Source organism: Saimiri boliviensis, chromosome 16, assembly GCF_048565385.1.
Source record: "Saimiri boliviensis isolate mSaiBol1 chromosome 16, mSaiBol1.pri, whole genome shotgun sequence".
NCBI lineage: Eukaryota > Metazoa > Chordata > Mammalia > Primates > Cebidae > Saimiri > Saimiri boliviensis.
Genome location: NC_133464.1, coordinates 35,016,460 through 35,028,858, shown reverse-complemented (window position 1 = coordinate 35,028,858; position 12,399 = coordinate 35,016,460). Strand labels below are relative to the sequence as shown.

General features: G+C 36.0%; 1 protein-coding gene across 13 annotated transcripts in view; it reads right to left on the bottom strand.

The window, feature by feature from the left end:
* MYCBP2 (MYC binding protein 2) overlaps positions 1-12,399 on the bottom strand; it is a 281,569-nt gene that overhangs the window by 97,228 nt on the left and 171,942 nt on the right. For all 13 annotated transcript variants that reach the window (XM_074387566.1, XM_074387567.1, XM_074387568.1 and 10 more), the window contains 4 exons: positions 10,715-10,930; positions 6,113-6,168; positions 4,452-4,567; positions 612-709 (listed from right to left, as the gene is read on the bottom strand). In XM_074387566.1, coding sequence (XP_074243667.1) covers positions 612-709; positions 4,452-4,567; positions 6,113-6,168; positions 10,715-10,930 — 486 coding nt within the window. The remainder of the gene's footprint in view (positions 1-611; positions 710-4,451; positions 4,568-6,112; positions 6,169-10,714; positions 10,931-12,399) is intronic.

Here is a 12,399-nt window from a genome sequence, read left to right as displayed (position 1 = left end):
GGGGCTCCCTCTACAAATAACAGTGGTTTATCAACACTAACAAGAGAACTTTTAAGAATTGAAATGTATATTACGGAAAAGAAAACTTAGAAAATTATTACATATTTTTTAACTCATTTCTAAATATTGAAGATATGTGTTAGTTAAGAAGGATGAAAGCCACTTGTTCCTGTTAGAAAAACATGATACAATTTCAGTTACCAATATTTCTTTTTTTTAACAAGCAGTTTAGGAAAATGCTTGTTAAATTTACTTACTCTTTACATCTGAGAAATTATTTTTCCTTTTGACAGTACAGGACATTTTTACCTTGCAAACTTTACACTTAATTTCAGCAGACTTTTTGTTCATTGTAAATATTCCATAGCAGGAAGAATATAACATGTATGAATTACTATAGTGTTACACAAAGAAGTAAAAAAAAAAAAAAAGTATACATTCTATAACTTAGAAATAATACCGTGAAGTACTCATTAAGTTTATTTAGGGATACTTAGAATTCAATTCCTGAAATCAAGTAAAATATTAGATGTTTACTGGCCATTTTGAAGCATCAGTGAAAAATATATAAAAATTGAATGATTCCAGCTCTGAGTTCATTCTATCCTAACCTTATTAGGCTGAGGTTCAGTCTTTGGTTTGACCAGCTGAGTTCCTGGTGGTATCATCCCTTTTGGTGGGTCTTTTACTTTTACTTCCAGACCAGCATCTGTGAGAAAAATAAGAGAACTGTTACATTTGAGAAAAAAAAAGAAGGAAGATCCTTAAACCTAATACTATAAACATCCTCAGGCAATTTTTTTTTTTTCTGAGACAGAGTCTCGCTCTGTTGCCAGGCGCCGGGGCTGGAGTGCAGTGGCGCAATCTCGGCTCACTGCAACCTCCACCTCCCGGATTCAAGCAATTCTCCTGCCTCAGTCCTGAGTAATGGGACTACAGGCACGCGCCACCATGCCCTGCTAACTTTTGTATTTTTTAGTAGAGATGGAGTTTCATCACGTTGGCCAGGATGGTCTCGATTTCTTGACCTCATGATCCATCCGCCTCTGCCTCCCAAAGTGCTGGGATTATAGGCGTGAGCCACTGCACCCGTCCCCTCAGGCTATTTTTAAAAATTCACAGAAATATCTGATTTCTGTTCTTTTAAGGTAATCGATATTTTATAGGCTAAGCAAGAGAAATATTTTTAAAAAGGGACTGAGATGCTAAAAGGGTATCTCAGGATGTCAAGGAAAAAAAGGGGCTTCCTATCTTTAACTAGAACATGTGAAATGATACAGAAAAAAAATGGAAAATAATAAAAAAAGGAACCCTTGAGAATTAAATCTTATCTGACAATGTCAAATCAGAATACCACTCATCATCTCTATGACAATATAGTCTGGTTGTGAGAAGCTGAGGTTCATTCTCAAGTTAGACCGGTTTGGTTACTCCAACAACTGGCGCTAACTGTTTGACTCTGCCTTGATTTCTTCATCTATAAAATGGGAAAAATAATAGCATCTCACTTACTGAGCTGTTGTAGGAAATACACGACTTAAAATGTACAAGGGGACAGGTGCAGTGGTTCACACTTGTAATCTCAGCACTTTGGGAGGCCGGGGTGGGCAGATCACCTAGCCTGGCCACCAGAGTGAAATCCTGTCCCTACTAAAAATGCAAAAATTAGCTGAGCATGGTGGAGTGCACCTGTAATTCCAGCTACTCAGGAGGCCGAGGCAATGAGAATTGCTGGAACCTGTGAGGTGGAGGTTGCAGTGAATGGAGACTGGCACTACTGCATTTCAGCCTGGGCAACAGAGTAAGACTCTGTCTCAAAAAACAAAAAACGTGCATGTAGAACAAGGTTGGATACATATTAAATGCACAATAAATGTTAGCTATTAGAACTGTAATTATTCTAATGAATTATTATGTCTGCTTGTAAGGTACAGCCCACTGATGGTATGGTAGAAAGGTTAGTTAAGAAGAAGAATGGGAAGTTGAGTATGGAAGAAAAGGGATTATTTTAAGTAAGCAAGTTTTTTTTCTTCAGCCTCATTCCAAAAAACAAATATGAGTGGATTTTTCTTATCTACTTTGTATTAGTTGCCTTCATCCTACTATTAGATAAGATGATGAAAAAAATTACTGAAATTTTACCAGAATTTTTAGAAACAAAAATCTTTACAATGTTATTCTTGGCTATTTCTACTTTTGAGTTCCTACTGTAATTTGTATCTCCTGTGTGTCACTACTTATGATTCATATGATATTTATTTACCTGTTTTATTTTGGAAATCCTCAGTAAAGTATTAACAATTGACAGGAGTTGTTTTACCTAGAACAATGTATGCTCAGAACGAAAAAATGTTTGCTGAACTAAAGGCTTTACGGATATGCTGAAATAAAGAGTGCAGCAAAGGCTGCTGATGAAGGTCTCCAGAATGGCACAGATGAACTGGATATATCTGAGTCTATACAGCTGTATTAATGTATGAGAACACACAGTTATATCAACATAAAGTACCTCTTTACCTCCACTGCCAAAAGAAACTACTTAAAGCAGGGTTTCCCAAATATTGTGGTGAAATATTAATCAGTATTATTGCTATCTCCACCTGTTTCTCTCTTCCCTACTTGCAAGGGATCCCATGATAAGGATCAAACAAAGTCAAACAAGTTTCTTGATTTCAGAATTTCTCAGAATCCCTAATATGTTAATGTAGATTGTGTGAATGTCTCAAGTGAGACTACCATATCTAAGCTGAACATCTCTAATTTGAAAACCCCAAATCTCCAAAATTTAAAACTTTTTGAGTGTCAACAAGATGCTCAAAAAAAGTGCACACTGGAACATTCTGAATTTTGAAATTTTGAATTAGAGGTGCTCAACTGGAGACTACAATACAATTATTCCAAAATCTGAAAAAGTTCAAAATCTAGAACACTTCTGGTCCTAAACATTTCAGATAAAAGATACTCATCGCATATCAGGTTTCTGAAATCTGTCTGATCACTGAAACCCCTTTTCTTGAGGAGTATCAGGAAAAATAATGTTATAAGAAATTCACACTGATAGGTACTATTGTTTTCTCCTTGTTATCCTATTACACAGACAGTTTAAAGGTAAAGCCAAGAAAAGATTAATGCCCAAAAGAAAAGCAACATGTTTTTCAAAGTTAATGGTTGCGATGATTAGCTCCAGGTGTCCACTTGACTGGATTAAAGAATACCTAGAAGCCTGGTAAAGCATTACTTTTGGATCTCTGAGGGTGTTTCCAGAGAAGACTGGCATGTGAGAGTGAGTGAAGTAGGAGGGGAAGATCTTCTTTCAATTTGGGCAGGCATTGCCCCATCAGCTGGGGGCACAGAGCAAACAAAAACAGAGGAGAAGTGAATGTATTTCTATCTTCTGGAGCTTGGACAAACACTTCCTCTCCTGTCCCTCAACATTAGAACTCCAGGGACCCCAGCATTTAGACTCTGGGACTTATTCCAGTGGCCCCCCTGGACTCTCAGGCCTTTGGTCTCAGACTGAGAGTAACATCATCTGCTTCCCTGGTTCTGAGGCCACCTGCATCCCAGGGTCTCCAGGATGCAGGTGTGAACTGTCGTGGGACTTCTCAGGCTCCATAACTGTGTGGGCCAATTTCCCTAATAAATCCCCTCTCATACATCTAATACTGTCATGCATTACTTAAGGATGGGGAAATGTTCTGAGAAGTGCATCACCAGGCAATTTCATCATTGTGCAAAATCAGAGTGGACTTAACATAAACCTAGATGGTACAGATTACCAGGTTATATGGTATAGACTATTGGTCTTAGGCTATAATCCTGTACAGCATATTACTCTACTGAATACTGTAGGTAACTGTAACACAATAGTAAGGATTTGCATATTTAAACATATCTAAGCATAGAAAAGGTACAGTAAAAATCTTATAGGACCGCCATTATGTAAGCCGTTTGTCATTGACCAAAATGTTATGAGGCACATGACTGTATATATATCCTACTGGTTCTGTCTCTCTGAAGAATCCAGACTAATACAATGATAGGTTAAAAAATTCATTCATTCACCCATATTTACTGTCATTATGCGCCAGGCACTGAGCTACACTGGAAGATCCAAACATGAATGCTTTCTGCTCACAGCCAGGAGAGGCAGACAAACGCACCCACAAGGGGGGAACAGAGTTAACACAGCAGCGTGGAAGAGAGCACACCTGACTAGTCACATCAGGGAATGGAGGGAAGGAGTCATGAGGGCTACAATAACTGGGTGAACACCATAAATTATTACAAAATGTTAATGCATGAATTAAACACTCATTATGAATGAGAAAAGAAAGCCTCAAATAAGTTATGAAAACTATCCACATGTAGGATGCAAGTTAAAGGGCAAAACTAGAAGACAAAAATAATTAGTTATCTCGAGTAAGTAACTCATAGCTTAACAAAAATACCAATTTCAATGCCATCAATGGTAACATGAATAGTGTAGAGTCCAATAGCCCCTGGAGTCCAATTTGCACAATAAGTCCCATCATTATTGACACGGATCAGCATATTCTCACTGGGTCTGAAAAGAGATAAGATGGATATTGGAAATTTTACGTTTGGTTAATCAGCCAACGTCATTACGATAGCTCAGCAAACATTTAATTTGCTTGCATACTGCTCGGCAATCCTACCGCCCTGCCATAGTATCCTTGCCTACCCTCCAAAATGCTTGAATTTCACTTCTTTCTTACCTCAAACTTGCATCACCCCTCTTCCTCACTCTCAGGTGATCATGACCTCACCTCTTTCTTGCATGAGACAATAAACAATCAGATACAAACTCAAGTTGCAATCAGATTAATAAACCTACTTACCTCTGCCTTCTCTCATGGTAGAATGGAGGATGTGCCTTGGATCTGATCCAAAGCGAGCCCCTCCCTTGTGCTGCGAATCTTACTCCCTCAACATTTTTATGTTGCAATCACCGTTTTCTCTCTCATGCAGCACCAATTACTCTCAATTTATTGAATCATTTCCATTAGCAACAAGCTTTGATATTACAGCCCCCTCTAAAAGGTCTTATATCTCTTCTCCTATTTATATCTCACTTCTACTTCCCTTCCACAATTTATCCTTACTAGGCTTTTGTTTCCAACATTTCATTACAACTGCTGATGTCAAAGTCACTAATGACCACCATGTCCCCAAGTTCAATGGTCACTTCATCCTCAGCGATCTCTAAGTAGCATTTGCTAGCTACAACTCTTCCTATCTTGAAATACTTCCTTCTTTTTGTTTCTGTGATGTTTTCTGGCTTTTTTCTTCTCTCACTGGCCATTCTTTGTCCGTTTGTTGTTGGCTTTCCCTTTTCTGACCACTGTATAATTTAAGGAATGCCCCAGGATTTGGGTCTGGGTCATCTTTTTCTTCTATCTATGCCATCTTTCCTCAGTGTTAAATGGCATCTCTATACAGAAAATAAATTCCAAAATTAATTTTCCCCATGAGTTTCAAACTGGTATTTCTAGCCTATACACAATTCTGCTATCTCAGATTCACTTCAGAGATTTTTCTAAATTCTATGGAGGTGATCTCTCCAAACTATAACGCATCTAATTATTTTTTTTCCACGAAATATTTTAAGAAGTGTTGGTCCTAACAAATAAAATACTAACTCAAAAAAATGTTAATTCTGAAGTTAACAGAAATACTTACGGGCTGAAAAATTAAGACAGTACAATTAAATGCAAGTATACCACATGCTGAAATCTCTCCACAATTCATTGGAAGGAGAAGAGGAATAAGTTTTAAACAGCAAACAAATGAAAACAAACTAATTAACGCTAAGCAAGTCAATTTAAACATTTTTAGATACTGGATACCTACTTTAGATGCCTACTTTCACTAGTACGTAGTATTACATAATATATTGGCAGCATTATAGTTGAACGTAAGCACATTTTTTCTTCCACAAATTTACACAGTATTACAAGTGCGAAATCTCGACAATCTAGAAAAATGCTATAAAGTATTTATAGAAAATAAAGTCGAAACGCAAGATGATTTTAGTTGCAAGCAGCTTACAACTTATGTTTTGTTTATACTTTGAGAAAATGATCCTTACCTCTTAGGAGTTGGTGATGCAAAACGTAGTTCTTCAAATGAATAATTTTCATAAACCTTTAAGAAAGAGACCAGTAACAACTGTAAAATCATTTAGAAACATTCTCAATTAATAGAGTGATGCATTATTCAATAAATACTTGTGAGACAACTGATTATTCATATAGGAGTAAAAGATAAAATTCAATGATCTACATTAGACCATTTATTAAAGATAAATTCTATGTGGTTTCAAGATCCAAAAGTAAACACCAAAACTTAAAAGAAAAAAAGAACAAAAGAAAAAATCAGGTAACATCTTTCGAGTACATTAAAATTTTAAAGTTCTCCAAAACAAAGATACTATAAAGATAGGAAAAGCCTCCACCTCAGAGAAGGAGATGTGTAACTTGTACAACCCAAAGGTGATATGCATCCATAATACATAAAGAAGAAATCCCTACAAAGAGATGAACAACACAAAAGAAAAGAGAGTCAAGACAATTCTCTGAATAAGAAATCTGAAAGGTCAATAAAGAATAGAAAACTTATTTAACTAAACTTGGAAGAAAATACAAATTAAAACAAAACCAAAATAAATCATATCACGGTCATCAAATTGTGTTGGTAAGAACCAGGCACTGAGGAGAACATGCAGCACCCGGTACTTTCATATATTGCTTGTGGGAGTGGGAGTTTTGGCAATACTTAATGTAGTTGAAAACATGCATGCCCTACAACTTAACATACCCACTTCTAGGTATGTATCTTCCAGAAACTCTTGCTCATGTACAAAAGGCGACAAATACAGAATGTTTATTTCAGTACGGTTTATAATAAGTGTCTACCAATGAGAGAATGGACAGATTATGGAATAGTAACCCAATGGACTACTCTAAAGCAGTTAAAATGAATGAACTATAGCTACATGGTGGAACCTCAAAAACAACATTGAGCAAAAATCTGGCAAAATGATACGTACAATATGATACTATTTTATAAACTTCTGGAAAACATATTGAACAATCCAAAATATACTGCTTATGAATACATTTGTATCCAGTTAAGAGCCTAAAAATATATACAGGAATGAGAATCACTACACTCAAGAGAGTGGTTACCTCTAAGGAAGGGTGATAATGGGTTTGAGGAAGGATTTATGCAGCTTCAGTTGTACCTGAAGCAACCTGTTTCTTAATAAAAAATAACAAAATGACCTGAAATTACATTCATTATGGTAAAATGTAAAGACAAAAATGGGCTGTAGGTACATGAAGCTTGGCACATTATTCCCAATACTTCTCTATGTCTGCTACATTGCCAGAGAAATCATTATCTTTCAAGGTTCAGGTCAAGATGTCCAACTGCTCATCCACTGCTAACTTCTCCTGTACTGATAGTAAAAAGATGCACACTCAAAGCCCCCTTCCTTCTCTCTACCCTCTTTGTTTTCATAAAAATGAATCAGAACTGATTTAGCTGCCTACCTACCCAAAAGTTACACATGAGAAAAACCCAAGTTAAGGTTGAGTCCTTAGCCATACAAAGGTGTGAAAAAGAAGGAAATTCAGGTTTCTAGACTTTCAGTACAATGTATTTTCCACTTCATCATTTTCCTTCAAATACATATTATTTTCACACTTAGTAATGAAAGAAGAGACCACATCTTCTTGCTTTTCCATCCTCTACAATACTTGGCTCATTGCTGGGTGGGTACATAGTATCTGTGAATGGTTGATAAGGAAAATTGCCTTTCCTCGATCATTAACTAAAATTTCACACAGACTGTTTGAGAATGGTATTTTATACCTGCTCTAAACCTAGGCTACTCAGAACATGTATAAAATATTGCATTCCATTGTGGTAACAAAATTTGCAAAAGAAATTATACAAATTGAAGCACGTTCATAGGAAACTAAAACATTAGGGAGGTAAAGAGACTAGAAACTAAATTCCTTAACTAAGTATTAGAATACAGAAGAATGTTTAGCCTTGAATTCTTTAATAGCCAGTGGACAATTCATCTTGAACTCTAGCTTTTCATTCCCTAATTTCTTTAACCTCAACAACTTCATTTCGGCCACTCACACCAAAAGTCACAGACCTGTGACATTACTCAGAACTGTTCTATCTCTGAAATCAAATAAAATGGCTTGTTCAGTTTTTTACCTCAATAACCACTCCTGTATCTACTCTGACATCTAGTCCTTCTTACTTCCTTGACTCTGAAATTTCTTCCTTTCTAAACTGTTAGGTTCCACTATCCTCTCTTTAGCTACCATATGTTCAACTTCCTGTTCCACTGTTTCTTTGCTGATCTAGCAAAATTTTAACACTGGATCAATCCAAATGATTATTTTATCCATGCTCATATGACTCACACTGTTATTCACAAATGATCTTCAATTTCAATTGATTATTCAAAGGCCTCTGATAAATCTTTTCTGATCAGTGCTTTCTTTCAATCTCTACGACAACAATTTCATTTTTTTCCATTTGTTTCAGAACCTTGGCCCTAGGATTCATCACTTCCAATCCAAACTATATAATTACTGTTTTAAATAAGTCCTTTGGCTATAAAACCTACACATTTACTAGAATCTGTATTAAGTTAGCTTTTTCTTTTTCTGGTAGAATGAAACGTCAGACTAGATACAGGAGTGGTTATTGAGGTAAAAAACTGAGCAGGTCATTATATTTTGATTTCAGAGATAGAACAGTTCTGAGTAATGTCACAGGTCTGTGACTTTTGGTGTGAGTGGCCGAAATAAAGTTGAAGTTGCTGAGGTTAAAGAAAACAGGGGATGAATTTCTTTAAACTCAACAACTTCCTGTGATCACACCTCCTCATATTTAAGGCCAGTGCTACCACTTGAGCTCTAAATCCTACTTTTATATTTCAGAGTATCTTTGTTGTTTTCTTTCTCTCAATTATCTCCTAATCAGCACTCAAATACACAAGTGGGTCTCTATTAAGAAGACCCCATACTCCAAAGCCTTCACTCAATTCCATTTCCTCTGGTTCTTTCTACAGTCAAACATCTTGAGAGGCTTATCTACACTCACTTCAGCCATTCCCTTAACTATATGTTGCTTCAGCCATTCCCTTAACTATGTGTTGCTTCTCTGGCTAGTATTCTTACCAATGTAGATTGTGTTTCCTTTTCCTTTCTTTTTCTCTTATCTATCTTGTAAATCAATACTTCTCAAAGTATAGCTTTTGAATTTGAATCACTCTGCATATCTGTTTCAGGCAAACTCCTGAACTTCTCTCCAAACCCACTGAATCTAAATCTTTGGGTGCTTGGAAATCTTTTTTTTAAAGTGCGCGCTCCAGATACTTCCAATGTAGACAAGAGTCTGAGACTCAGTGACACTGGTGTTTCTTAGGATCCTGTCCTGGACCTTCTGTCTTCACTCACCATAGACTTCATAAGTAATGTAAGTGCTAATGATACCTGAATCCTTTTCTTGAGGTCAGACTATAATCACTCAGGTCTGTACATCCAACCGTTTTATACATCTTCACATAAGTATTTCAGAAGTATCCAAAAGTCATCACATCCAAAACTGACTCTGCTATCTTTCTCAACCAAAACCTGTCCCTCTTCCATTATCAATTGGACACAGGCTCAAAATGTGAATTTCATCTTTTATTTCCTTTCTTCTCTTTCCTCCACCTCTACTAGCTACCAAGTTGTACTGACTCTATTGAATCTATACTGATTGACAACTCACCAGTCTAAGTGATCAGTGTATCTCACCAAATTAAGTCAATAGTCTCCTATAGAGACAAAAATCAAGCCATGTTTCTTGATCATCTGCCCAATTACACAGTCCATATTCCACCATGATCTTTATAAAACACCAATCTAATCAAGCCATTCCTCTACCCAAAAGCCTTCAATGGCTCACCACTGCTCTCTGAAAATGCCAAAAGTACAAACTTCAGCTTTGAATAATGACTACCTTGATAATTTAGACTAACACTGCCTCTGATGATAACTAAAACATCCAAAATATTTATTTTTAGATGTCCAACATTATTAGATAGCTAAAAAGCCTGAAACATTCTAGGAGGTACATCTGGCATTTGAGAGAACCCCAAATTGGAGGGGGCATAGGTAAACCCTGAAATCCTGAAGAGATACATTCTAGCAGGAATAGTAAACTGCAAATAGACAAGTACTTAGAAATTTTATTCTATTTTTATTCTTTGTAAAGATGATGTCTCACTATGTTACTGAGGCTGGTCTCGAACTCTTGGCCTCAAGTGACGCTCCTTTGTTGGCCTTCCAAAGCACTAGGACTATAGGTGTGAGCCACTGTTCCTGGTCAAAAGTAAGCAAGTACTTTCACAGGACCTAAAACTCAGCCTAAACCACCTGTATCTCTGATGGATTAACTTGATCTGTAATTGGTAATCCCCTCTGGACATTTGCCAAAAACCAATGAAAACTCTCTGTGAAGACAGAACATCATCTTTAAAGTGTTGCTGCAAATTTAATATCCATCAAACACTCTTTGGACTTATAATTTTATGTCTGCATCTGAATCACTGAAATGTTGGTTAAATAAATGAATGTTGAAAACTAAAATTTTTCTGATAAGTAAGATAAATTACCTTCATCATTGTTATGGCAATATATCGAGCTTCCTTCACTATCATTGGTTCGTATGAAACATCTAGCTTTGGTGATGCCAGCCCTCCAAAAGTCATGTCAGTATTAGGAGGTGCAGTTGTTACTGCAGGACTGCCAGGAATCCTTTGAGGTTTCTTTACTTGATCTTGTTGTAAAGATGTTTTTTTCTGAGAAACAGGGACAGCTTTCACTTCCACCTAAACATGGTATTATGGAAACCAAATACTATTATTATTTAATTGTCACTGATATCAAAAGAAGCAACTTACACTTATAAACTCATAATTATGTACACTTTATGTTAGCATTGGTCTATCTCAAGCATTCCCTTCAAAGGCTTATTCAACAGAGTTATAATGACCTCAAGATGGGTTGAGAATACAAACTATGAACACAGTGTAAAACAAGGCCTCCTATTTCTGGAATACATATTCAGAGATATCAAAACATAAAAACAAATGCCCCATTAATAAGTTATAGGAAAAGATAGCAGAATGAATCTACATCAAATTCTTGCAGGGTCTAACAAATTATTTTATCAGGTAATCCAAGTGTAAATGCTTTCCCACAATCTCAACATATTTTAAAGCAGTAATGTCAGTTTCAGCTCTACTGTTCTACAGAAGAAAATGTACTCTATTGATAGAAGTTTTAAAAATTAACACAATAAAACAAATTTTATACCTAAAGCCCAAAGATATTTCTTTACTCTGGTGAAGAAAGAGTATTATTAGACAGCTCTATCACCAACATAAACATTTAAGTTAAGCAATTAATAAATTTAAGCAATTAAACTTTGCAACTCAATTTTTTCAACAATAAAACAGGACTATCTTTCATCTACTAACTCTACTGTATAGATGAAAGGACAGATTTGTTAAGGGATGTTAATATATTGAAAATACAAATTGTCTTATAAAAATACTTTTCAGAAATATTTTCCAGGAATTATAAGAAAACCTTGTTTTTATTAGCTTATGCATTGGCAGAAAAACACTTGAGCCCTAGGCAAGCACAAATTTACACACAATTTGAATACCACTTTAGCTCTTCAGCAAGTATCACCATTCTGAGCTTTATTCAAAGTTTCTGCTGTTCCTTATAGACTATAGTTTTGTGGTTGGCAAGAATAGGTAATCCAACATCAGGATTGTTACAGAAATAGAAAAAGTAGCAGAGATAAAAGTGACAGTATTATTTAAGTAATTGAGGGCTACCTCAGAATTACAGAATGTCTTTAATGTTTATTGTTCTTAATAATGCCATTCTATGGAATCAGTAGTTTGAGATTTTCCCTGTTTACACAATGTTAGGCACAGGTGACAAATACGTTCCATTAAGTGACCACCATTTTCAGGTGAGGTTACAAGAAATCAGTATTTGGACTGACATAATCCCCTGGCAATATTAAAAACCCATTCTTATATTTAACAAACAGCAGTTTACAGGTATATGGTAAAAATTTCAACTCAAACGTATGTGCCAGCATTAAAAGCTTTAAACTTTAAATATAATTTTAAAATGTGAAGATGAAACAGACAGGAGGGAGGGAAATACTGGGTAGAAGATGGTGGTTCCTCAGTAAAGGCCCCACTCTCAGGCCTAGAAACCAAGGCCCTAAATGAGAACAGTTATCCTTGTATTCCCGTCCAAATGTTACCTTTTT